General features: G+C 39.9%; 2 protein-coding genes across 2 annotated transcripts in view; one reads left to right on the plus strand and one right to left on the minus strand.

The window, feature by feature from the left end:
- Positions 1-6,237: 6,237 nt before the first annotated feature.
- Positions 6,238-27,403, plus strand: ST6GAL2 (ST6 beta-galactoside alpha-2,6-sialyltransferase 2; the record flags this gene model as incomplete). Its single annotated transcript, XM_083855589.1, has 5 exons — positions 6,238-7,198; positions 11,140-11,237; positions 14,402-14,503; positions 15,542-15,716; positions 27,135-27,403. Exons 1-5 carry the CDS (start codon positions 6,253-6,255, stop codon positions 27,401-27,403), a joined length of 1,590 nt encoding a protein of 529 aa, XP_083711715.1. The 5' UTR covers positions 6,238-6,252.
- The window catches only part of LOC310906384 (pinopsin-like), a gene marked incomplete at both ends in the record, with an annotated part of 77,091 nt that continues 74,345 nt past the window's right edge, over positions 25,188-27,933 (minus strand). Inside the window, one exon of the mRNA XM_083855590.1 lies at positions 25,188-25,415. Within this exon, the coding sequence (XP_083711716.1) occupies positions 25,188-25,415 (228 nt within the window). The remainder of the gene's footprint in view (positions 25,416-27,933) is intronic.

The following is a 27,933-nucleotide window of genomic DNA, read 5'->3' on the forward strand; positions in this document are numbered from 1 at the left end:
AAGTGATTTACACTGAAGTTGTACTAAATTTCACATGAAGTAATACGTGGTACATTTCTGTAGAAATCAGTTAGTTATTCAGTTAGAATAACAAGACTGTGGTCAGCTCAAAACCAGTCTAGAAGAGACTGAGAGGTTGTCTCCCCTGGCCTGAAATTTGTGAGGAAATCCTGGCCAGAATGGTGGATCTCAGGGCATGTCAGAGTGAGAGCTGCTCTCATGGCTCCTGAGAAAAGCTGCTGCAAGTTGGGTAGGTGAAGGTTGACCTGTGAGGTGCAGTCAATCACTGGGAGACCAGATTCTCCCTGACCATTGTTGCTGTGTTAAACATTTCCACTGATGGTGGGAAAGTCTGCATGTGAAGGATCAGAGCTGGTATGGCTATTTTTACTTCCCTCCTGTCAGCCCACACTCAGACAACCTGTATGGGGTCTGTGGGCTGTGGGAAAGTGATAGCTGCCTTCAATGCCAGGAAGCTTGAACTTGATGATGGAGCATGGAGACTAGATATCAGATGCATAGAAGATAACTTTGACCTTCCACTAAGCCCCAGAGATTGATGCATCTAAGCCTCCGTGCTCCTACAGGATAATCTAGGACGTGTTCCTTGGCAGAAACCCCACTGAGCATTTCTCCAGCTGCCGAGTTGCCAGCTTGAGTGAGTTTTACTGCAAGTTTCACTATATTTGGCAATTTTCTTACAGCCTAAGCTCCTGGAAATGGGTCATTAGTAAAAATAAATAAAAAAAAAAGTCACTTCACTCCCACCCCCTTTAACTTGAAATCCTAGGTTTTATCAGAGGACCTAAGAACAGGCACACTGCCTGCCTGCATCCTCAGAAACAAGAACCTGGGACTGCTCTTTCCAAATGCTCTGACTTGGGACAACTGGCTCACATTTAGTAGGTGACTCAGGTTAGCAATACCATTATTTGAATACCTCCCAAGGAATTTTCTCTAAGTAGATAATTAAATATAGGTTTAAAAGGCAATATTGGGAAAAAAAATCAGATTTCTGATGCTACTTTCAGATTTCTTTGGGTGTTTTTTCTTTATTTCAGAAGACAGTTTCTTAGGTTGCCACAAAAAATACTGAATGCAGCTTGACTCCTCTGAAGGAAGGAGCCAGATTTATCAGGACTAACAAGGAAGTTGTCCAAAAGAGATTCATTAATTAGGAGGCCTAATCAGAGCCAATAAGACAAATGCAGAGGCCATCCACAGACTAATATACATCTTCTGGCAGTCACCACTCCCCACAGGCTTGCCTGTCTGTTGCTGCTGACTGTATGGTTTCCACCGCAGAAATGATGTGATAACACTGAAACCAATTTGGCACTTTCCACATGAGAGGACGAGTGTATTCCCCACCCTGGAAGTGCAGCCTCCAGCTGTCTTGCCCTATGCCAGAGCTTTCTTAATACTCTGGAATTAGCTGACTAAGAGATGAAGCAAACTAACAGAGCATTTGCTATCTGTTCAGGCCGCCTAAGCTTTCCATCAAATAAACCTTGGTCTGATTCTCAGCCCTTTGGGAATGGTTGCCCACTGCTAACATTTGCTACCCCAAATAACCCCGTGGTGACCTTTGCTGCAAAGTTGCAGCCAAGAAAAACCCTGTTTAACATAACAGTGCACATCTTAGCACATCAACTTGAACCATCCTGACCTCTGAGCTGCCAGGGTCTGTACAAATTAATTTTAACAATAGACAGTGTTGAAAGGAAGGAATGTTTCAAAGGAATTAAAAAAAATCTCCCTTATCCATCTCTTCTCATTTAAGAAATAGTCAGGAGGCCTACTTTAGAAAAATGAAAAGTGCTCCTTGTTGCAAAACAATGGGCTTTATAAAGGGAGGGGGAACTCTTTGGTTTCTTTCGTCTTTGCATGGCAAGAAAAAAATTCCCACAACTGGGTGCTGCTTCTGGAAAATTAGCCTTTAATTTTCACTGGGGAATTGCCTTTATCTCCTGGGATGCCTCAAAGATACCATTGGGGTTTGCCTTTCTTTTTCATAGCTGCTGCTAATACTTCTATTAAGCAAATAAGTAAGTCGTACCTTTCTGCCCACTTCACTGGTTTGTACCTTGCCTCATTTTTTCCAGGGCTTTTGTGTGGATGACCAGACTGGGAAAGGAGAAGAGCCATTCTCCATATGGTAGTTAGAACTTAAATCGGTTAATGATTGAAGGAGCCCATCAGAAGGGAGATACATAGGAAAATGAGGTCTTCAGCCTCTGGGGCACAACAGGCTATCGCTTCTGCTGAACAGGAAGCTGGGTTGGGTTAAGTCTCAGTTGTTTCCCCCAGGGGTAGACTTATTCCTCTGCTCCTCCTCTGCATCAGCTTTGACTCCAGCAGTCTGTAAGTAGGGAGGATTATTACAGCAGGGGGGTGAAGTTGGAGACAATAAGAAATGCTAATGATAATTTAAAAACTTGTGTAGAATTGCTTTAACAGTTTAAGAGCTGTATGTTGAACATAGGTAAAAGAGATGGAAGCTTTTTCTTGAAGCATTCAGTGGACTTTAATAACTGCACCCATGAAATCTCTTGCTTTTGTTTATTTAGCCAATGTAATTTGTTGCAATCGTTGTTTCTGGTTTCCTACACAAATGCTTTTCTCTTTGGAATTGAGATGTGCTGCTGAAGGCAGCATAGGGCAGGAATCCAAGTGTATCCCCAGATGGTGCTGAGGAAGATACCCCCTTGGGCAGCGGAGGGGTCTGCTGCCAGCAGGGGGGTGGTGGGGCCATGTGCAAGGGCTGCCCTTTCCTCCCAAGCATTTTCAAAGCCAGGGACTGTGAGGTGTGAGAAGCTGCAGGGGCTGAGGGGGAGAGGACTGGATGTTTAGTGTTGAGGGAGATAAGATAAACTGATATTTCTCTGAACGTAGTGCAGCTTTCGACACACAGCCTTCAAGATCCTGTGAGGTTGTAGAGGTCCTCTTGCAACTAATACAGTAATGACCTTGAATTTGCTTCCAGCTCAGCTGTACTGCTGGAGGACAAGGAATTTCTTGTAAGCAAAAAACATTAAAGCAGCACAGAGATTTGCCTGCATAGCTCCGGTCTTCAAGAGATTTGGGTATCCTTTCTGAGGCCCCACTTGCAATGAGGAATTGCAGATAAGCTTCTGCAGTAATTAATGTCTAAAGTTTTTGGATTTATTGTCACTGGTGCCTCTCCTTTTGCTTGTAGTGTTGACAAATACACTCTTGGATGCTGTTTTTTGTTTTATGTGGGTATTTTTTTGCTGCACAAAGAAGCTAATCATATGCATGCCTATATGTGACTGCTGACCAAGATGAGTGTGCTTTCATGACATAAGTGTTGTGGAGGGCTTGGGGGACAGATTTTTGTTTGCTTTAATTTAAAAAATAATTAATAATGCATCTCAGTCCTTTTTCAGATTGTAACCTGAATACTGAGTCTTGACTTTTTATGCTGAGACAGTCTGCTGTGCCAAACACATATGATGATAGACAGTTAGAAATTTGTAGTCTCACACCAGAATGAAGGTTAAACCTTTCTATTTCTTAGCAACTTCTGGTTATAGGATAAAATAAAACTGGGAGGAGGGGTGGAATGAGCAAATTATAAGTTTGTGTTATAGATTAAATTGTGTATGGACTTGCTACGTGATGGACTTGCTACGTGATTCAGTGGAAAATATTAGTGACCTCTTCCTTTATGACTTTGACTTCCTGCAAGCTTATCTGCTAAAAAGATCATGCAAGATGCTTCCATTGCAGATCCTGTAAGAAATGTATATTCAGCAGGAGAAACATCTGACTGAGCAAAGACTAACTTACACAGTGGTTTGGAAGCCACATGTTGAAAAGTGCTGGGGAAACACATCAGGGAAAATGATAAAAAGAGATGAAAGCAGTTCAGATGGGTGAAGAATGCTGATTTTTAAAATGCAAACCATCTGAACACTGATGAGTGGGCAGGTTGCAATAACTTTAGGGCAGACCTAACTTGAACAACAGCCATATACTGTAAGGCAACTCCCACAGGACATCACCTGCAGTGATTTAAAATTGGAAGGTGTGGGAGTGTCGAGGTACTGCAGAGAGCAATCTTACAGCAGCAGAGTGCAAGTAGGAAATGGGTCAGTTGGAGTAATAGCTTTCTTCCATGTAGTTTGTGTGTGGAGCACACAATGTATGTGGAGCACTGGGTTATCACAGTTATGATTTTTTTTTCCCAGCGTATTAGAAATTGCAATGAAATTTGCTCATCCAAGCATAACTTTATGAATCCTCCCTCTGTTTGGACACTGCCTTGAGCCCCAAAGTCAGCTGTGCTTGTCCAATGTTCCAGATTTTGTCTAGATCATTAAAATAGACTGTGTTTGGAAACGTAATAGTGCAATCTCACATTCTCGGGAGGTCAGCAGAAACGCAGCCTGAGGAATCTGCTAATACCACCTGCGGTTTGTCCTCGCCTCTGCATTGTGGCAGGTCATTTCCCCATTTGTGCTGAAACAACTGAATGTGTGACCACACTGAAGTGGATAAAGGGGCTGACCCAGTTTAAAATAATAAAACAAAAAAATCCTCTAACATGTATTTCCCCTGCTGTATCAGTTCCATACACGGGGGTGTTGGCAGCAGCAGAGGCACATTGCAGTAGTGAAGGACAGAGAAGAGAACATCTTACACTGGTGTTACTGCTGGGTTCATTTTCATGTGAAAACAGTCTTAGTTACTGCTTCAGTTTAAACTTTACACTCAGCTTTGATGTACTTGAATAGCTTGCAGAAAGGTGATAGCATGTGGTGACTGTGGTTTTGGTCCCTCCTGATGGCCAGTGTGAGCAGGCAGTGTTATCACAGGCACCTAAGCTGTGTGTGCTGTTCGGATATGATGTGATGAGGTGGTGGCTCCTGAGGCACAGACTGGTAATGAAATCCAAGCTTGCCCCTGCTCCCATTCCTCTTTGCTGATCACAGCTGGCGGGTACAAGTGGCTCTTAAGTCCCACCATTAAGTGGCCATTGAAACAAATGGATTAGAAAGAAAACTGCAGAAGAAGGGGCTTTGCTTATTTTTAATTCAGATCAGGTGAGTGATCAGTCACTAATTAGTACACTAAGTTACACTGCAGTGTAGCAACTGAGGCTAATGATGACTGTGGTGCAGGGAGGTGAATGGTAAGGCTTATGGTGGGGATTTGGTTCAGTCAGGCTTGTTACTGATAGTCACACCACTTGATTAAGCAAGTGAGTTCGTGTAAGGGCATAGTGTGCTCGATGGTCTAGCAATGTGTTATGTATTTTCCTTGGAACACAGCCCCCTCAGTCAAACTTTGTTTCATTTGGACCATGCATCCCTCCACTAATGCACAAGCTGTCCAAAACCCCCAGGTATTAGTAGGGCACATATTTCCAGGACTAGGTCTGATATTGTCTACCCACTCCCTTTATGTAAATCCCTATCTTATCCCAAAGGAATGTATTTAGTTGTGCCACCCATTCTCCTTTTTGGAAAATACAAAACCCCTGCCACCTTGATGTGCACAACTCCTTCATGCCACTTCAGTGTGCATGCAGCATCTGTAGCAGAGTTGTTCTTACTCGGGTCTGGTACTAGGCAACAAATGATGTAGCCACTGGGGCTGTGCCAGTTCATACCAGCTGAGGAAGAGGCTCCCCTCTGACCCATTTGTGTGATGCTCTCCCCATCACCCCCTGATGATATGCACAGAGCACCAGGCTGTGGGCAGAGGAGAGCTGCAGCTTAGAGCTGGTGCTCCCTGCCTGGTCCCTTTGGAGACAGGCTTGCTCACAGTTCTCCCCTGTGTAAGGACTTTCAGCGGTAAAGAGAAGACAGCGTATATTGTACCCACTGTGCATGTAGCCAGGAATGGGTTTTGCTTTTACTTTCCTTATGCTACACTGGGTATAGCAGAAGCAGTCAGGCACATGATCTCCCTGAAGGCAGGATCCAGTGTTACTGTAGAAACTGGCCACCAGCTTCTTTTGTAGCTAGCAGCTGTCATGGTGTGGTTACAGCCAAAGCCTGTCACTCCTACAGTGTCTCCGGGCTCTGGAGTTCTGTTTCTGCTACTGAATCCTTTGTGCTACTGCCTAGAGATTAAATCTGCACCATCTATCAATATTTGTTAAGATATTTCTGTGTTTTATTTATTTTTAGAACTATTTTTAATAGCATTTGATGTTCTTTACAGGTTTCATTTTCCTTCACCAATACTTCAAGGCACAGAGGAGCTGTTAAAGGCATTGCCATGAAACCTAACTTGAAGCAATGGAAACAACTCATGCTCTTTGGTATCTTTGCATGGGGCTTGCTTTTCTTGGTGATATTCATCTATTTTACAGATAGCAACACTGCTGAACCAGTTCCAAGTTCCTTTTCTTACATTGAAACTAAGAGAATTCTGCCCCTACAGGGCAAGCAGAGAGTCATCATGGGAGCCATTCACGACCCATCATTCTCTGAAACTATTGATGGGAATGAGGTACTTCTTAATGAAGATCTCCTAGATACTTTTAAATCAGGGACTGGAAATGCTAAGAAATGGACTGTATTGGAAGACGCCTTTAGAAATGAAGATGAGTTTTTTCCATCCCAGTTAGGAAGAAAATCAAAAAGTGCTTTCTACCAAGTGAATGATGATTATTTATTTGCTGCTGGTCAGCCTCAGTCGCACAACCACCTTCAAGAGATAGAAAGATTCATTTCGGCTGACGTGAATAATCCAAAAGGAAATATTTTACAGAACAACTGGAGCCATCAGAGAAGAATGAGGAGAAGGAGCACAAAGCATCGAAGAGGCCAGATGCTTGATGAATCTGATGACTGGGATGAGCTGTATTCCACAATGTCTAAATCCTTTCTTTACAAGCTTTGGAAAGGGGATGTCTCTTCCAAGATGCTAAACCCTCGACTGCAGAAGGCGATGAAAGATTATTTGAGCACCAATAAGCATGGGGTGCGGTTCAAGGGGAAACGAAACTCCAAGTTGACAGGAGACCAGCTATTCTGTGAGCTAAAAGAAAGAGTGAATGTGAAAACAATAGATGGCAAGGAGGCTCCCTTCTCCACTCTTGGATGGGAAAAGCACGTTCCCCAAATTCCACTGGGCAAATTATATACACATGGCTTTGGGAGCTGTGCAGTAGTTATGTCTGCTGGTGCAATACTGAACTCCTCTCTAGGGGATGAAATAGGTGAGTGAAATGTATATATATGTATATGTGTGTGTTCGTGTTTAAATTTCAAAAGGTTCATGCTTCTCAAGCACAGATCTGTAAAGTCTGGTTGTTCTCTCTCACCAGAGTTGCATGAATGTAAACTAGTGGACTTCAGTGAGGCTGTTCCCTTTCTGAACAATATAACTGAAAGGAAAATCGGGCCTGAAGTCATAATCTAATTTAAGGAAAACAATGATGTCTTCTTATCATGCTACAGCTTGTAGGATGGAGGCAGCACTAGTTTCATCAGATCTGCCATATTCAACATTTGTGTGCAACATGCATTTATTTCTTCAGCAGATTAGAGACATGTTCAGGTTTTATTCTGCAAAGCTGTGTTGTACTGGTCTTAATTTTGCAGTAGCTCATGAGCAACTGTAGTTGTATGGCTGTCCCAGACATTTGTCTCCATGTCAAGAAGCAGTAGAGTGTCCTCTTCATCTCTTTTAGAGTTTAGAGTTCACACACATAAAAAATTCAGACCCTTGAGTAGCTTCATGCACTGAGATCAAGTCCCCTGGCCTCTTTTCTGAGACTGAATTTAAATTAGTTCAAGTGTGTTCACCCATTGTTTTACCATTACAACACTGAGTCAGTGAGGTTACAGGTGTGCTGAGATGTCAGTGTCACTCAGAATCCCCCACCTCAAGGTGGGAATTTTGTGGTAGCTATTCAGAAAAGGAGGATGGGGTCATAAAGCTAATCCAGGTGAGTTTTCTTTTCAAGAATGAGAGCTACTACTTGTGTTAATGTCTCAGTAGTTCTTTGTTTTAGTAGTACATGTGCAGTATACTATGAGTGTTGAAAGAAGGATGAAAGGTATGTTTCAAACTTGTTTCTGGTACAAGAAGAGTTATCTCCTTCAGCTCTCTATAAAAACCTTTTGATTTTCACTCATTAATCCTCCCCATCTTCCAGGACTTCACATCCCAATACTTTCTTCATCACACTGTATCATCTCTTTGACACAGATAGGTTTCCTTTAAATCTCTGGGATATGTTGGAGCTGCTAGGATTATCAGACTGCTGCAGTAGGCTTCCAGCACAGCAGATGTGCCCAGCTAGCTGCAGCTAAAATCACACCAGGGTAACCCCCAATTTCACAGGAAGCCTCACTAATTTAGAAATCTTTGGGGTGAAAAAGCTTAGCAGTCTCTACCTTCTCCAACGTGTTACCTTTGACTGAAACAGAATCTTCTGTCAGTGTTCCCCAGTACACCCAGTTTACACCAGTATGGATTAGTGCTGTACTGTAGAATCTGTAGCACGTTGTGATGTATTTACATAATTACTTGTTACAGTGTGCTTCAAGTCATATTTGCACACTCAGGTGCAGCCCAGGTGTGGATTTGGGTGCTTGACATGGTACCTGGGGCTTGCCTGCTCCTGTGTCTACTCATTTTCTTAGGGAAGCTTCTGGGCATAGAAGCTTAAGACATTTTCTCTGGAAGAGCTTTGGATTTAAATGGGAAATTGTCATCTGATGCTGCCTAAAGGGAGGAAGATGGGGTTTGAAAAAGCCTACATAAAATTTTCAGATTGCATACAGGTTGTGCAAGGCAGTGCTGGGGTACCAGGAGTCACTGAAGGTTTTTTTAACTGTCTCTCAGGCTGGGCAGATACTTGTGAGTGAGGAGAGGATTTGGCCCAGCCTTTGGTGGGCTGAGTGACTGCTTGCAGCAATGGTAGACAAGGGAGAGAGATCTTAAGCTAAAAGAGAGAAGACTTAGATTAGATGCTCAGAAGAAATTCTTTCCTGTGAAGGTGGTGAGGCTCTGGAATAGGTTGCCCAGATAAGCTGTTGATGCCCCATCCCTGGAAATGTTCAAGGCCAGGTTGGATGAAGCTCTAAGCAACCTGTTCTAGTGGAAGTGTCTCTGCCCATGGCAGGGTGGGAGGAACTAGATGGTCTTTAAGGTCCCTCCCCACCCAAATCACTTTGTGATTCTATGGTTTATTCTCCCAAGAGAAAAAAAAAATGCCTATAAAAGAAGCAGCAAAGGATATTTCCCTTCATAGGTCTTTAGCTCCCTCTTCTGTGTTCCTATTAGAAACACAAGCAAAAATGTTAATTTGTGTTCTGCCTTTTGCCCTCCTCTCCCCAACCCCTTTGACTATTTTTAAATGAAAGTAGGTATGGAAATACTGTGCAAGTATAGCAAACACTCCCATTGTGATTATGCTATTAATTGAGAGAACCAATTATTTTGGCATCACAGGAAGTAACAGGCATCTGTGATCAAACCCCAAACTTTTTGTGATCTTTAAAATGCTTATGTACAAATATGTACTAAAATTAAAATCAGTTTATTTAAACCCAACTATTATCAGTGTTAAGCTCTGTCCTGGTCCTACATTTTTGGCAAAGAAGAAGTTTTTCATCTGTACATGAAGAACCAGCATGAGTGATGTTGGAAATGCATCACACTGTCTCTCAATTAAGCTGCAAACCATACAATTCCCATTTCATAATCCAGTTCTCAGTCAACAGATTGTCAGAAAGTTGTCAATCATGGATCCAAATTTATGTTCTTAAATTTATAAATTCATTACAACAAACTTATATTTTTCTTTTCCTTGTCCAAGTATGTGAAGTACCTGCAGCTTCTGTTCATTTCCTCTAGTTCCTGCACAATCAAGATGCTTGGTAGATGAAGTCTAGGTGTTGAGGCTAGGGTTGTCCCTGCATGGGGACACAGAAAAAATTTCCACTCCTTAGGTTCTGAGGAGCTGGGTTTGGTGGGCATTTGGCAAAATCCCTCTTTTCAGAGATACATATTAGTGCTAACATGTATGTCTGAGATCAGACTGCTGGCTGCATGCCACACAGTGTTTCCCTGTATGGAGTAACAGAAGTGCAGAGTAAAGGAGGGAAAAAATGAAAGACCCCAGTTTGATAGGATCAAACCAAGACTCAGTTGAGGCATGTTGGTTATCTTTAGAGAGTTTTGCCTCCTCCAGTTTTTGAGCTATAGACAACACATTTTAAGTGACTAGAGATGAACAGCTGTAAAAACTACCTGTGGGATAAGGCATTTAATATTCTCGGCTTCCATCAATAGAAGGGATAAAAACAAACCAAATACAAGGCTACCACAGAGGCTGTGTGTTTCTGGACAGTGGATAAAATGTCTTGCTCTCCTTTGCACCTTTTGGGCTTTGAGATCCCCTTAAAAGAAGCACTGGGAGGATGATTATCTCTTATCCAATGGAGGCTTGCATGTGATATCTATCCTTGACCCATACTTGACCTAGAACTGCTTTCTCTTCTCCATGACTCAAGGTCAACTGCTTGTGGAGCAACTTCAACAGTTCAACTCTGTTAGATCTTTCCTACCAAGGGATCCTGAGGTTTCTTTGTGTGAGCAGATGTGTGGGCTGGCTTCCACACAGAGGCTCTTTAAGATTTGTACTGAGCTGGAGAATAAGTACACAGTATGATTAATAGATTTGGGGTAGTCTGAGATTTTTCAGGTATTACAAAATACTGTGAAACACCAGCTAATAGTTAAGCATTGTTGTTCATTCAAATGTGCAATTAGATATCCCTGTAGTTTACATGCTTTTTGCATGGAGTAATTCGCTGTAAATTTTCTGAGAGAAGTAGTGAGCAATTGTGTTTACTGGGTGTACTAATAGTCTTCCCACACTAAGTCTATCCAATTAAGAGAAGCATTTAAGTATTGCATGCTAAATTAATAGATGATTCTGAACTTTTTTCCCAGTGGGCTTTTATGTTAATAACATATGGCAGATGCAAGAGGATTTTTGTTTGGGCATAGCAGAATATTCATCATCCTTAGAATATCCTGATTAGGACAAATGTGTATTAGTTTTGTATTAGTTTAGATAACTGGTTTTAATTTACTATTCTGTATACTAAGAAAAAAGAGTTACCCCTTCATTTATGCTCCTAGATTCTCATGATGCCGTTTTAAGATTTAATTCTGCCCCAACACGTGGCTATGAAAAAGATGTTGGGAATAAAACAACCATGCGGATCATTAATTCTCAGGTAAGATCTTCCTTTTCAGAGTTCAAGTCAATGTCTCTTGTGTGTAATATGACAGCAAGTTAACCTCTGAAAAAGTGTTGGGTATTATGGGAAGCAGGTGGTGATTCCACAGTCATGATACAGAGAAGGTGAAAGTTTTCCCTTACAGGGATATTTTTACTGCTGTCAGTGTAGAGTGACTCGATAGCCGTGTTTCAGGGAACTGGTTTATAAAGTTTCTCATGTGAACTAATCTGTGAAGTCTCTGCAGGATGCCAGAGCTGTCAGTATAGAAAACCTTGACCTCCTGGAGAATCCATTGCCTCCAGGATTTTCATGAAGTTCAGGCTGTGGTGATTCCAAAATTGTTTTCTCATATTTTCCCATTCCCCAATTATTTCCTTGCTGGAAGGCAAAAGAAATGGAAACTGAGTTGTGTAACACTAGGCAAGACATCATTGTTTAAACTTTTGGAAAGCACTAGTAAAAAACCTTATTGTGTACTGGGTATTATACATCAGGTGAGTTTGTTCATCTGAATGGAAACAAGAGCAAATGGGATTTTCCGTGTATGGGTGTAAATAAATAATTGTGACTTGAACTACAGTGACACCTTATGGTTGAGATTAGTTTTGCAATTTCAAAAATGCTATTGCCTGAATTCCTGTCTTGGGCACAGCAAACCTCTTTCTTATTTATGAAATGCAGACAAAAAAATCAGCAACAGAATTTCCGTGAAATTTTATGACATATTGAAATGGGTTTATTTAGTCAACACCAGGAGTATGGTTGGCCATGTAGCATACTCTGCACATATTGATTCTTGTTGAAGGAGAACAAAATTTTCAATTACTGTAATTTTTATGAGTTCATTTTTTCTTCTGCTTTGAGTGGCTGTCCATGTAAGTCTATCCTTGGTAGGTGTGTTTTTTGTGTATAAAGTCATGTTCTTTGCTATCAAAAAGCAGACTGTCATTCCCTTCACACTCATTTTGTAGGTCTTTGTAAGGCTGCAGAACAGACTAGATCTTTGAAGTGATTTGGGTCAAATATGCCCCCTTTCTTTTGTTCATAAGAAGAAAGCAGAAATATCTTATTCTGCCTTAAGTGCTGTAATCAGTGTATCAGGGAACATGGATTTTCATGTATTTTATTTTACTTTTTTTGGTTTTGTTGGGCTTTTTTCCCTTTTCTTTGATGATTCTCCATTTTGCTGTTAGCCAGAATGCCCTGACATTGACCATGCTTGAACTCCTGAACTGGGCAAGGAGAAAGGTTTAGAAACTCTTACTAGTTTACTAGACTCAGTAGGCTCCCTGTAGAAGAGAGAAATGTTCTCAGGGAGTGATCTGAGCTTTTTTAGCTCCCCAGAAAAATTCAGAGAGATTTAATGGCTAAATTAGCTGCTCTCCATGCAGAGCAGACTGGGGTCTTCTGACTCCCAGAGCTGCTGCAGTACATTCCCATTGGGATGTTAATGGAGGGCCCTGTGGTCTTCTCTTTTGCACTGTGTAAGGCTTGTTCCCCATAAGATCCCTCTAGAAAACAGAGGGCATGCCAAGTTCTGGCCAGGTCAGCTCACATGGCTTCCTCACAAGCGTTTGTATTCCCACCAGCTTTGTGCTACTTCAAAAAGGTCAGAAGCCATCCATGACAGTCTGTCCACTTGCTGAGAAATAAGCCTTGCCCTCTCTGAGAGTGAAATCTGCACAGGTCACTTGATGGAAACTGCTTTCCCTACCTGTACTGTAGCTGGGTTACCTGTACAGGTTTACTGACCCTCCTCCCCTCCTCACTGTTGGAAACTCCTACATTCACTTAATTAAAAGGCTGCTGTGGCCCCTTCTTCCTTCATATTCTCTGCTGTGAAAGCCCAAAGGACAAAAAGGAAGCCTGTGCAGTGGCAACAGATACTGTTATTGCAGAAAAAACTCATACATATGAGTACAGACTCAGTGAAATAGAATTTTATGTGGACAAGATCTCCAGAGGACTCGCACTTACTGAAAGACAAGTAAGAGCTCCTTTGTATGGTAAGTGTGGAACGAAGCTTTTAAAATCTTGGCCTTTTGGTCAATTTGCTCTGTATACTCAAAAAAGGAGTTTACATTCTTAGGTGAAAATTGTCCTGAGAAATTAAGTTGGGAATGCTGATAGCAGCATGACTAATTCTGTTCTTACTGTAGAAGGCTGATGGAAATCATTAAACTCAAAGTTTATGGTAGGAAGAATATTGCTATGGCAATAATATTATTTTTCTGAAGAAAAATATGCATAATTAAATAATGCCTCATTGAATCCTAAAGGGAAATGAAAATTATTATGAATTTATTTGTGTATGTAGAATGTTGATTATTTTAACAGCTGGAGCAAAATTCATGCTGTTTTGACCAATGCTGAACTGCCTGGCATTGGATGCACCAGGAATCAAAGAGATCTAGTTAGACATGGAGGGTCCTGGGAGGAGTGAGCCAGCAGGAGTGAAGAGTAGATTTTCAGTGTGGTGGGATGATTAGGCAGAGTACTGAGAGATGCAGGAAGGAGTTATATGATAGCAGTAGATTAGAGCAAAATGACAGTTCCTTCAAAAACAGCCCTGTAACATGCCTGTTGTTGGAACTGTTTTTCTAGGTATTTCAATTTGTACACTCATGGTCTAATTTGTGGTGGGTTTTTTTTTGGGTGTGGTTTTTTTTTTTTTTTTTTTTTTTTAATTGAAATGAGACTGAGTTGCTGTTAAAATGAGAAAGCCATGAAAAGGTGGTTGGGGATGAGTGGCAGGGAAAGACATTACCCTTGGAGGCTGTACCCCTTCAAAGAAAGCTGCTCTGTGTCCAAGAGGATCCTGCAGGTGATCTGAAATACTGTAGCTTTTGTTTTCAAGTTCCAGAATACAAAGTAATGTTGATACACAATTACACAGTACCTCAAGTGGTCCCATCACATCCCTCACAGATGGAGAGTAATTCAGCATACTGCTACTTCGAACTGTAACGAGTGCTGTTTATGGCTAAGCTTTTTTTGTATATTTTTTTTAAAAAAACAAGATGCTTAAAATCAACCAGAACTGAAGCATAACAAACAGCAGCGTGGGTAGGACTGTTCACTTGAGTGAAGGATTTTGCCATTTTTCTGGATCCCACTTGCTTTTAATGCTGTGCAATTCTTTGCATCTGTGTTTGCAGATTCTCACCAATCCAAACCATCACTTTGTCGACAGCTCCTTGTATAAAGATGTTATCTTAGTAGCCTGGGATCCTGCTCCCTACTCTGCAAATTTGAATGTGGTAAGATATCCACTTGGACCTTTCTTCCCAGTTATTTAAAAGTACTGGAGAAAATTAATTTATTACTTTGGTCTCCTGGTTCTCCCTTTTCACCATGAACCCTGGGTTCTGTCTTTTTCTGAGTGAAGAGTGCTATGTCTATAGGAATTGGTCAGCAATAGTCAGCAATTGTACTGGAGAGGACTGTTCTGAGATGCTGAGATAGATGAATGGTTTCACATAACAGCAAGTTTTCTGTGTGCTTGCCAAGGAGGGAATATTGCTAGATTTCAGGAGTAGGTTTTATCAGGAAAGGTGAAAAACTGCATCCATTTTTTCCCCACTTTCCCCTCTGCCTTTCCAAACAAAATACAACATCCTAGTGAAAATATCTCTGAGTGCCTTCCCCATTTCTCAGGCTTCCTCCCCACCAGTCTCCCCTTTAGTCCACTGTCTCACAGCCATCTGTGCCCTGCCGTCCACCCCTTCACTGAGAGCAGCAGATGGTTGTCTACTGGGGGAGTCTCTACTTTGGCTGTTGCTGCAGCTCCAGCAGACAAGTTGATCTGATGGCTTTTGGCACAGGGAGCTCGGAGTTGAGCAGGCTGCAGAGTAGAAAGGAAGCCTTCATCTGCTGAAGTCCCTTAGCAACAGATGCCAGAGGCTGCCTGCTTCCCACGCAGGCTGCCATGGGCTGCGTCATGCGCTGCTGCTGCCTCCGTCAGCCACAGCGACACCGTCAGAGGAAGATTCACCCCCAGGCCCAGATATCATGTCAAAGCTCTTTGAACCTCTTCTTGAATGTGGATCTGTGAGGGAATAAAGTTCTTGGCTCATCCCACAGCAGTCAATTACTTATTGGGTCTCTGTATGAAGAAAGGAAACATAGCCCAGAGTGGGGAATGCCTTTCTAGCAGAAGCATGCACCAGTGCAGGCTGCTTTGCTACCTTTGCTTCTGTTCTGCAGAACCCAAATGAAGCCAGTTTATGCTATTGTACATGCAGTGTTCAAAACATGTTTAATACTATTAAAAAACACCTGACTTTTTTTCCTCCCAGTGGTATAAGAAGCCAGACTACAATCTGTTCACTCCCTACGTACAGCATCGCAGGAAGAATCCAACCCAGCCATTCTACATCCTCCATCCAAAGTTTATATGGCAGCTCTGGGACATCATTCAGGAGAACACTAAAGAGAAGATACAGCCCAACCCTCCTTCTTCAGGGTTTATTGGTAGGTATATTGAAGACGGTTCCAGTAGACATGTTAGATTAAAAAAAAATTAAAATTTATGCAATGCATGAGGACTGAGTCCATTCATGTATACTGTTCTTGATGCTCTACACAGAAACAATGACTAGCAAAAACACACAGTATGAGAACTAGAAAATAGTTGAGTGAATTTGATGTTCTGCTTTCTTGCCCTTCACATCCATAGTATGTCTACCATATCTATAAAACATGCATATATCTATGAGAAATTTGTATTATTACATATTAATTTATCTGTTGAGGACCTACTTAATTCTGAAGTTCCTCACTGGGATCACAGAGCAGAGAATCCTCAGATAACAAATGAAAGCAGATGGCTGATAATACAGACAGGGTGAAATCAATGGCAGGCTGAGCTGTATACCCCACACAGGCTAAGGGCTTCCAGTGCTCAGTCTGAGCACTTCTTCACTGAAAGCAGTAGTGTTTCACTGTATTTTTTGGTCCTTCCTTAATATTTCAGTGAGGATAATTTGGCACTGTGCCCACAATTCCTACAGCAGAACAATTTATCTGATGTACATTTCGTGACTGTGGACAAGTCTGAAGGATGCAAGTAGTTAGAGTGGCAAGGCTGAGTCAGGGTCATCCATGCTTAATGCTTCTAGACTCAGGACAGTAGAGCTTCAAATACCATCTTCTGCTTTGGAAATTCCATCCTTTCCTCACTGACATTGTGATATTGATCTTAGTATTTGCTGCAGTCAGAAAATGTTTTTGGTTTTTTTTTTTATTTTCTTTGTATCTGTATCTGAAAGCAAAGACACCTGAGATTGTATCTGATATGGGAAAATCAGTTTTGAGCATATATCCTGGCTTCTGTATGCAGTAGTGGCATCTTAGGATACCTTGGAGCTCACCAAAGGCTTTAGAGAGGATGCAGAAGCTCCCAGAGGGGTGACACAAAGGTGTCTGGAAGATGCCTTGAGTGGGTTATGCATACCTGGAACATGAGTGGAGAGTAAAGAAGGTCAGGTGCGTTGTTGGAGGGGGGCTTGGCAGTTGGTTACTTCTTGAAGTGAGGGTTGTTTGGAACCTGCTTGTAAAAATTCTCAGGGAGAAGACAGCTCATGTGGAATGATCTCACCAGCTGCATTCACATTTTGCAAAAGTGTTTCTTGTAGCAATGAAGATGTTGATAAAAATAGGTTAACAGCTGCTGATTGTAAGAATAGTGAAGAGGATCATTGTGCTGTCAATCTGTACTTCTGCCATACATAAAAAACACTTCAAAAGCTTTCTTTGAAGAAATGGAATTAATTTCACTATGAGAATAGAACAGCAGTCTTCAATCTCAAATCTAAATGTTAGTGGCAAAAAAATACCCTTCAAGCAGAGAAAGCTTTGAAAATATAAACCATTAAACAAGCAAAATTTTAACAACAAAAGCTGTACAGATAAATATGCTCTGTGTACAGATGCAAATTTGCCTTCTTATCTAGTGGGAATTTTATTTATATTGTTCTTTTCCAAGAAACAGTGCTTTTCGGTAGGCTGTTACTACTTAAAAAAACAAGGTAGTAAGATTATTGAAGTCATATCCACCCCATTTCATAACTAGGTACTGTTCTGATAGATGTATTTTAAATATTTTATTAGGGAGAGTCTTGCTGTTTTGGTATCGTTATCAAATTAATGTCTATGCATTGCACATGTAGCACAGAAACAGCAAATGTATATTGTCAGGGACATAAAGGGCAAGATAAAGCATAAAAAATATAATGCAGCTTGGCAGAAGGCTGAAAAGTCATGTTGGTCTTCAGGTCAGGTATCTCTCAATCACTCATGCAGCAAATAATCCTGTTGGAACTGAAGCTGACAGACACAACTAGTGCACCTCTATGAAAGGGGTATCCTGAATATTGAGCTTCTACCTGATTTTTATAAAGTCTAGAATATTATTTCCTATAGAATTAGTAGAAAGATTGAGTAAGTGATGGCCATCAGGAAATACGAGTGTCTTTAATTTCAAGAGGAGAAAATAATTTCTTAAATGACCACACTGCTAAATACCACTGTGCTTAAAACAGCTATATAAAGGAAAATAGGCTGTTGTTAAATAGAGAGTATGATTTTTTTACAGAGATACACTTTCCTGAATCTTAGCAGTTTCTAGCATGGACCATGATGTTTCTAACCATATAGAAAAGGTTACAAAAATGGTTGTTAGTCAAGTGAGGCAATTTTGTTTCAAGCTTTTTAGCCTCCAGTAGGCCCAGTTTACAAAAGTGGACCAATTGATGATAAATTAAAACATGGAAACATCAGAATGTTTCTTTTCACAAATGTCCAGAATGTTTTAGCATGGTCTTACACTGTTTCTTCAGTAATTACTTTTTTATCCTTGCAATTGTATCTATTCCTGTCACTAAGCACTATTTATAAGAAACTGAAGCTTGCCAAAGGGAAGATGTTGGTGGAACGTGTCCTCAAGGTGTTCTTCTGCAGCAGTGAGTCAGCATCCTTCCACAGTGACTGATGTCAGGGGAATTTTTTTAACATCCTTAATAACTATATTCCAGTACTTAAGTCACAATATTAATAACTCTCTCAAAAAGGGGGCCAGTGGGGATGAGGTAGTCTCTCACATGCTTTGATTTTAGAGGAATGAGAGAGAGAGAGAAGAGGTAGAGATTCCCCTCTGTTTTTCACTGCATGGGTGCTAGGGAAAATAATGATTTTTGCACTTCCTTTGGGATATGGGCTGCCCTATATCTGCATAAATTCTGCCTGGACCCCCTGCCTCCTTCAAACCCTACTCTGTCAGCCCTGCCCCAGCTCAGTGTTGCTGAGGAGAGGCAGTAGTTTTTGACAGCTGGTGGCTGCGGTGAGAGAAGCACAGTCCGTGTCCCATCTGTGGAGGGGAGAGGAGAGGACAGGAGAGGACAGGAGGAACAGGGTTGGTTGATGAGGGGGACAGTTTGCGGGTAAAGGTCCAACAGGGTAAACCAAACTTTTGATTTTAATCTGGGAGTGTCTTTTGGTTTGTTTTCTGACACAACAGCATGGACTTTAGCTGGCTTGTAGCTTTGCCTTATGTCATAGCTTAGGTGATGTCCCTCCTTATTATAAATCATTTACTTCTTGTCTTCCTAGTCTTGTCCTTATAAAAGCTTTGAGAAGCCATTCCTTCATATTTTTGCATCACTTTTGCAGCTGCTGCCTTCATGCTTCTAAACAAATTTCTGCACAGTATTCTCATAATCTTGCATTAGCATTTGACAATTACCATGGTGGCTTTTCACAGTTAAAGTTGTTGGTTCACATTTGGCTGAAAATAAGTTTGCTAAATTACTATTGATATGTTTACATCTCATCTTGGACTTGGATCTGCGCCATTTTTCTCATGAGATATATAAGCATCCAAACACCACAGATTTGGATTCCACTGGCAAATCCTAAATTAGCACTGTTACTAGGGAAGGATTTGCCCTACCTTTTGGCAACAGAAGTAAGTCACCTCTCACTTCCTGTTAATAAGTCTTTCACTGTGAAATGTGAACTCAGTCTTCCTCTTGTCTTTCTGTTCATATCAAAGTTCAGTTTTTAATTGAATCTGATAGTATATGAAGTGTCAGTCTCTTCTGTTGCCATTCTGCTGTAAGAACTGACTGTTCCTGTACCCTCTTTGGTAGCCAATGTAAACAAACAGACTATTCTGACCTTAAATTTTTGTCATCTGAAGACCAAGAGTAAAACTGCAGAGTTGCTCAAGAGCAGCATTCTGCATTCCTTGGGTGGGATGGTACATTAACAATTTGGAAAGTTTGCAGGCTTTTTAATAATGTCAAGGTTATACAAAGGCTTTTCTGTGGAGATTTTGCTCCTGTCCACTGTTTACTTAGCGGATTTTCTATAAATTCCTACTTACCATTGTCCATCAGTACACTTTGCTGATTTACCTCTTCAGAGGTGACTTTAATTGAAATTCACATTTATATACTCTTAAAGAGTGTGACTCTTACAGAGTGACTTTTATCTTTTTAAAAGCTAGCTGAAAGCTGTGACTGCAGTATTTTTATTTGTTTTCAATCAAAACATGACCTGTGTAGATTCTTACATTTTAGGTTGTCTGTGTAGGTGGTAGTATTGCTATGTGCCAGAAATGTTAGCATAACATACAATCCACTGAACACAAAATAACTAAGCCCAGATTACTTTATTGTTGGGAGAAGGAAATGTTGTTTCAGGCTTTACAGTTGACATTACAGTTTTAACAGTTATGCATCATTAATAGTTGATAGCATTATTTTAATCTTCATTTGCATTCATCAAGACAATAGTACAAGCAAGGCTATCATTACACTGCAACATTAGCAGGACATTGTGTGACTAAGAACTTAAATTTAAAATGGCTTTGGAGAGCATGTTGCATAGTATACAGCTGCTCTCCAGCTCTGCTTCGGAAAAAATGCACTTTCATGAACTGAAAGAAACACTTGAACATGTTAAGCCTTTGCTGTTATTCAGTTGTTTTAACAGCAGTTGGTGCAGGAACAGAATAGTGCTCATTCTTTTCAGTCCAGTTTGTTCAAGTATTAGCACACAAATAAATAATCCCTCCAATACATAAGCTTCAAATTATTCTTACTCTAATAAAAAGCACACAGAAATTTGAGTATTTCTCACTTCCCAAAATAGAGACATAAAAGCAAACTCTCCTCTTAAATCACATTAAATAATTTATTATTCTAGTGTATCACCCAAAATTAAATAATACATTTAAACTTACATTGTATTACTGGTCAGTATTTTCCAGTCAGTGCTCGTATTACAGAATGCATTATTGTGATTAATGTAGAGCTTTTTGCATTCACCAAGTTATAAATATGTAATTTTCTAGGTCTACTGTGTAATGCTAGTATCTATACATCAAAGATGACAAGTCTTGCACAAATTACTAAGCTTAGGCACAGGACCATATGGTAACAATTCTTTGATAAATAATTTGGTTTTCTTGTGGTTAATATTTTTCACATAGTTCATGAGCTAAACAGAGGTGAAAGAACCCTTTTTTAGAAACAAAGTGCCTTAAAAAGCCAGAGCTACTTTTGCTGCATGTACCAATGAATAACTGAGGCACATTTGGCCCAGTTTCAAGGAGTTTCCTGTAGTATCTGCAATCCAATCAAGAGAGACTGTGGTAGTAGACTATCATATAGAAAACTATATATTCTAAATGCTTTATGCTTATTTGTAATGCTTTCAAATACACAGATTATCAAACACAAACTTACTAATGTATCTAGCTAAATTATTTTCTGTAACTGAATTTACAGTGTGTGTAAAATGAGACATTAGGAGTAAAATCCAGATTATATGTATTTAAAGGTTTTCAGCATCTCTTACATTATGTTATAATGATTCTTTGTTCTTGATGAATGTTTGAGTTACACTTATAATTCTGGTTGCTTTCATACAGCATCTGTTGATTCAGATATATTAAACTATATTTTATTTATTTGTAAGCTAGAAAATACTCATTTTTAAATCAGAGTGCTAACCACAAAACTTAATATTACCATACAATATTCATGTTGGAAAATCAAAACCTTTGGAATTATTCAAATTGCCAAGAACAAATCAAAAAAACATTTTCTCCTTTTGATTAGAATTCATAGTACATGTTCATTTGTAAAAACCATCCATGCAAGGAATTTAATCTTCGTATAATTTTGATTTAAATGTTCTCAGTGCAGATTGTAAAAGCTAGGTTTATTTGTGCCAATTGACTGAGTTTAAACTATACCCAACACTTCCTAAGACCATAGGTATCTGCCAAATAGGAAAAAATAAAAGTACTATACTAAAAGTACTTGATCTTAACCAAAAGGCCAAGAAGAGATAACACACTTTGCTAAGGATTTTGAAATACTAATATATATAATATTTCAGAATATGTAATACTGCTTTAGTATCTACAATTGTTCTAAAAAAGTCACATTTGACTGTTTCTCTGACAACCACATCATTTCTTTGGAATAATACATTTTATAGGATTTTTAAAAGAGTACTCTATGCTCACAATTCTTTTTTTTCCTTTTTTTTTTTTTTTTAATGTCCAGTTGGGTGTTCCTGAACATTGCCATTCAACTACAAAAAATTCACAAAGCACACCTTTGAATGTTCTACCACAATACAGGCAGAATTATTTTGCATTTTTACAGTTGTAATCCAAATGGGATTTTAAAAAATCCAGCAATGGTATTAGAATTAGATTAGTGTGGCCTATGCAGAATTATCTTCAGTTGTGATTTTGAATGTATGCTAGCACCAGTTATATTTGTCAAAGTTAAAATCAGGCTGGATACCCTGACCTTTTCCTTAATGTGAATATGGATTGGTTATTTAAGATCTAAAAAGCTTTTTATATTTAGGTGCTATAGACAGCCTATAGGCTTGCCCTTTTCAGGTTTTATGTTTTCTCAAGTTGTGTAGGTCTACTGGCCTTCCCTATATACTCTGTAATTCTCTGCTTTTAGTCCCATTCCCATACCTTAGTATCAAAGAATGCTGGAAAAAAGAAAAAACAACAAATCTCCCTTCAGCTTAATCTTTACACGTAAATTTGCGATATCCATAAGGTCCATGTCTGGATCAGTGAGAGAGCAGGATTTGTGCATCCTAACTTCAGCTGTTTCCAGTGCAGGTCTGTATTTGTTAGTCACCCTCAGAATTATTAGAGCAAAAAATAGGTATCTCTTAAATATTACTGTGAGCCCCATATTTCCCTCAATATGTGAAATTTTCATCCCATTTCCATCCCATCCTGCTGGGAATGCAGCTATCCATGCTGCCACTCAGGCTTCCCCTACAGCCAACAGAAAAACCCAGGAACTTCTGGGGAATGGCTTGTATGATCCATTAGACATGCACTGCTTCCTAAAATTGCCCTTTCTTCTGCTGACAGCAGAGGAGCCTGTGATACCTATCTCAGGTGGGGGTAACTGCGCCAGAGGCACATTTGTTCATGCCTTGTTTTTATTTCTTCTCATTGTGCTTCTGGAAAAGCCAATTACATTGTTTTTCATGAAACTCCAAAAGCTACTTACATAGGGGAATAGAGGAGAAGGTTCTTGATAGCTAAGTCCCAGACTCTTATTTTTGCTTTCTGTCTAGTCAGTGGAGGGAAACAACACTAAAAGGAAAGTTCTCTGTAAGTGAACAATTCAGTACATGCTAAACGAGACATCTAAAATAAGTCAGATGAGATTTACCCTAGAAATATCTGTCTACTGCATTGTCTGTAAAGAGTGCTTTAAACCAGCAAGGTCAGGCATGAACATCTCAGTAAAATTAATTCTGTCCAGACTCTGTATTGTGCTGGGACAATGAATGTCTTGTCCTGTTTAATAAAAGCTCCTTAGGTCACGTGCAAAACAGTCTATGCTATTTTATGTATATAATAACTGTGCATTGACTGAAAATTGTTGTAAAGGCTGTTGGCAAAGACAAATATTGTAGTGTATTTTATGGAAATTCTTCACCCTACAAGCTATCAAACAATGAGGTTTTCATTCATACTGATAATCCTGGAGGAATGTTGAGATATGGAACAAAGTTGATGCAGATGATGTTGAATTGGGCAGTGATGTGAAAAGTACACAGACAAAATAAATAAGTGTGTAGATATATTCAGAGAGCAGTACAGGGATAGCACATAAACAAGGCACACTTGGACACTACAGATGTGGGAGAAAATGCCAGGAAATTCAGCCACAGAAGAGAAACTTAGGAAGCAATAACACATAAAGAAATGTGTAAAGATAACAATTGGGAAGCAACATGGAACTTCTCAGAATAGACAGGCAAGCAAAATTAGTTAATGGAACCAAGTCTGAAAGCAGTCAGGCACATATCTCTACTTTAGCTTTGAGTCTGCATGCAAAGCATAAAAATACAAACATAACTTAAAAATACTTTGGGGGTCATGTGAGTGGCAAAAACCAACTGGTGATTTAAAACATTTATAGTACCACTGAAGGCTAAGAGGAGGAGAGAAGGGAAGATGGGAAAACTAAGTTGTAAGGTAGATGAAAATATAGACAGCTTGGCACATTTATACCTGCTGGATACAGATGTCAGTAACTTCCTACAATGTTGCTAAAACCAAGCAAAGAGAGGTACTGAATTAAAGAAAAAGCATGGGATGGAATGTGAGAGCTGTAGTCCAGGAAGCTCTGTTGGCAGCCCTGTTTAAGGACTTAAAAAAAACCCCTAGAACAATAATAGAATAAAACCTTAATATATATCGTAGTACATGGACTGATGTAAATGCCCTAGTGGTCTAAATTGCTGCTATTTTAAAGATGGTCAATTAACATTTTTTGCAGTAATGGACAACACTAGGGCTGTCCCCTGTGGAGGGGTTTCACATATTCCAAAGCATGAGAAGAAATAAAACCATTTATTCTCTATTTTAGAGAGGACTGTATTTGTACAAAAAAAAGATGGCTTTCTTTCCAAAAAGAACCCTTTTTTTCTTCTTCTTCTTTCTCAGTCTCCTTGTTTCCTTGTTTGGTTTTTTTTTTAAATGTAGTGCAAACAGAAGGAGCAGATCATTTTGAGGAGGAATCTGAGGGCTGTGCCAGCTAAATGGAGGGACCTACCTCCTCAGGTTCCTGTGTAATCCTGCATCTCACCCATAGACAGTTTTGCACCACACCGTTGGTCCCATGGGCTGGAGGTCTGTAGTGTTATAAGTGCTAAAGGAGGATCAAACTGGCACTGACCACCATTTTTGCCCAGGCTGGGGTTTGGACATTTGATGTGTACACAAGGTCTGGAAGTATCAGGAGTGCTCCTGATTCCACCAGGACAGATAAGCCTCCAGCACAGGGACAATTCTGTATGTGGTAATCTCTGCTTCTTGTTGTAGCTCATCTTTCAGACTTCAACATACAATTGTGCTGTAACTTAGCTGTTACCACTCAGAAAATAGTCTGCCAGATCACTTCTGCCACATCTTTCCTCCTGCCCAACATCATTGTCCAACATGAGCAAAAATGTGAATAAAACTTACGGTTATTTATGAGCAACCTAGACTGAAACCCCAAGACATGGTCTGTGTGGAACCAGGCAGGAAAGGTAAGGAGCTAAACTTGATAGTCCAGTGTGCCTTTAAGATTGATTCTGGAGGACACTGAACCACTGATGAATAAAAGCTAAAATTCTACCTCACTTCTAAGTCCTTCAGTAACAAATTTACAGGAAAGTCAATGATACTGCTTAAAATTTTGTCGTGGCTGAACCATACCTGGAGTTAAGTGGCTATTTTTCTGTTACTAAAGAGTCACAATTTTTGTTCTTGACAGTTTTCCAAATCCACAAAGGGCAATTTCCTTTATTACTTTTAGAGTTAGCTTGGTAATGTGGCAGTGAAATAAAACACACTTTGGTTAAAGCTTGTACTTTCCATCAGAGCCAGTTTTCCTAAGATGTTGGTGGTATAGCTTTTGAAATTGTCTCTAGGCTTGGCTCTGGGTGCAGGAGAGAAGTCATTTTACTGTCTGTTTCTGGATGTGGTTCATTATTGCACACGTTTCCACCGTCCGCCCTCTGATCCAGCTGGAAAACAGTTACCTTGGAATGGCAGGTGGGCTCTCCATCAGTGGAGGAAGGAGGTTGGCAGTGGAAAAGCTGACGAAAGCATTTGTAAAACTAAAACAACAAAAACCAAACAATTCTAGATATAGTTGCTTGGCAGGTTACAATTCAGAGCCTCTCTGTAACATTTTCAAGGCAAGGAAACTTGGTTTATTAAGATCATATTTTTTGTTCAAATAGGGATTAAATTTTTTTTCACCATGAATATGTGTTTCTTGCTGCATAAGATTCAAGTTCACTCAAATTTGTGAACTTCAGAATTGATATGCTTAGCTTTTCTAAGACTATAGATTCTGTAGAGTGTAAAGCTGTAGAACAATTATAAAATATTTTCAGAACCTTTAATTTATGATAAAAGATTTAATCACAGAAGTAATTGTTTTTCAGTTGCTTCACGCATCAGGCAGGGAAAAGTCATTTTGATAATTTAATGATACACAGCAGGGAGAACATAGGATTCATTTCATTAGCAAGCCTTTGAAATCCCTCCATTCCCAATCTGTAAACTAAACTTCAGAAAATGGCTTTGCTTAATTAAGAAACTAAAATAATTTTTTTATGTTAATTCATTTCACTTCTGAGATCTACCCAAAATACCATTGATGATGCCAAAGCTGTTGTGCAGGAAAAAAAAAACAAAAAAAAACAAAAAAAAAAAAAAAACAAAAAAACAACAAACCCAACAGTTTGATCAGTTCTCATCTGTAAGTGCCAAGTAAGCAGAATTATAGAGCTACCTCCTCTGAGAGCTGACAGTCCTAATTAACAGATAGAGATACCAGTAGTGTTACAAATGCCTCAATACATTTTCTACACAAATTTATTTTCTAAGTGAAATCTGAAAAAAAAAAATAATGGTGTCCAGTCCAAAACTTAGTTCATGTCACTTTCCTTTTTTATGGCTTTCTGAAACAGAAAAGGCTTCCAGGAGCTGTGATTGAAGTGAAGGTACTGTAGTTTAGGCAATGTTGTTGATCATTATCTGGTATTAGTTTGTTTGAAAATGTGCAGCTGCAACAGCAATATTTCTCGTTTCAAGGCTATAATGACTGCAGCTGATGGTGCTGATGACAGTGTGCCATTGGCATGTGGCAGAAAAAAAATGGGTTGGCATTTTGTGGATTTCTCTTTGCAGAGCAAGGATGTGGTGAGGAGCTTTTCCTTATGACACCACTGCTTTAAGTAGGAATTCATCTCTGGTGTCTCTCCATGAGACTCTTCACAGAACTGTCTGAAGCTGTAGGCTTCTGTGCCACCACTATGTGGGTGATGTTTCTTTATATGCCCTTCTACATGTGTTTGGCCAAGTCTTGCTGCTTAGAGAGAAGCAAGTGGATGGGAAAACTGGAATTGGTTCAATTTCAGACTAAGAAAGACCAACATTGCAATAAGGTGGAGATGTTTCAAGGATTCCTGTGGGGGATGTTTTGTGGGCAGTCCATAGAGGAAATGGGGGGAGGTGGGAAAGAGCAGTCTTCTCACTCAGGAGGCTGATGGTGATATGCAAGTTCTTTACAGGCTTTTCACTCTTTCTTTATGACTGTTATCCTACCATGTTGACTCTACAGGGATCACAATCTTTATGTATCAGGGAAAAGTGAAAGCTGCACAAATAAAAGGAACCATTGCTTCACTTAATGATATTACAGAATACATAAAGTGTGTGACAGCAAAGAAAAGAAAGAAAATAAGAATGGATTGGATGACTGCAGGGAAATTTCTGCAAGAAAAGTGGAAGTTGGTGTTCACTTTTGTTTTCACTTCTTGTTGCAGGTATCCTCATCATGATGTCCATGTGTAATGAAGTGCATGTGTACGAGTACATCCCTTCAGTACGGCAGACTGACCTATGTCACTACCATGAACTCTACTACGATGCAGCTTGCACCTTAGGGGCCTACCATCCACTGCTCTATGAGAAGCTCCTAGTGCAGAGGATGAACAAAGGTTTGCAGGATGATCTGTATCGGAAGGGGAAAGTCATTTTGCCAGGGTTCAAAGCTGTCAAGTGCCCCAAACGAAATAATTTCCCACACTTGTAGAAGTAAGTCTTTCAGAAACAATGTGCAATAAGGTACTACTGTCGTACTATAAACAAGAAGAGAATACTTGAAAAAATATATCTTAGACCAATCTAGTCTTGAGTATATAAATTGTAATTAAGTAGCAGGCATGAGAAATACTTATTTTCTGAGCCTGAGTATTTATTACTGCTTTGCAAATAGTTACAGAAAAGCAAAGGCTTAGCTCATGAAGGTGCAAAGGACATGCTTAGGCAGAAATATAATGTATTGTTCTTGGTGTGACTGTCAGAATTTGTCGGTGGTCTCATGCCACATATCCTAGACTGTAAGGGGTTTTTTTAAATGAATTTATTTAACTGTCAAACCTGGCATTGTGAAACAGCCTCTATTGTTCATGTATGTACAGAGCGGCCAGTTGAACAATGCAGCATTTCCCATGGCTCCATGGGATTTTCACACTCTCCCAAATGAAGTAATTGCTACTCCAAGCTGTGCAGTCATTCACTAGAGCAGACTTTAATGCCTGTTCTTACACAGGCTCAGTTTGA

Source organism: Zosterops lateralis, assembly GCF_965231275.1.
Source record: "Zosterops lateralis genome assembly, chromosome: 2".
Classification (NCBI taxonomy): domain Eukaryota; kingdom Metazoa; phylum Chordata; class Aves; order Passeriformes; family Zosteropidae; genus Zosterops; species Zosterops lateralis.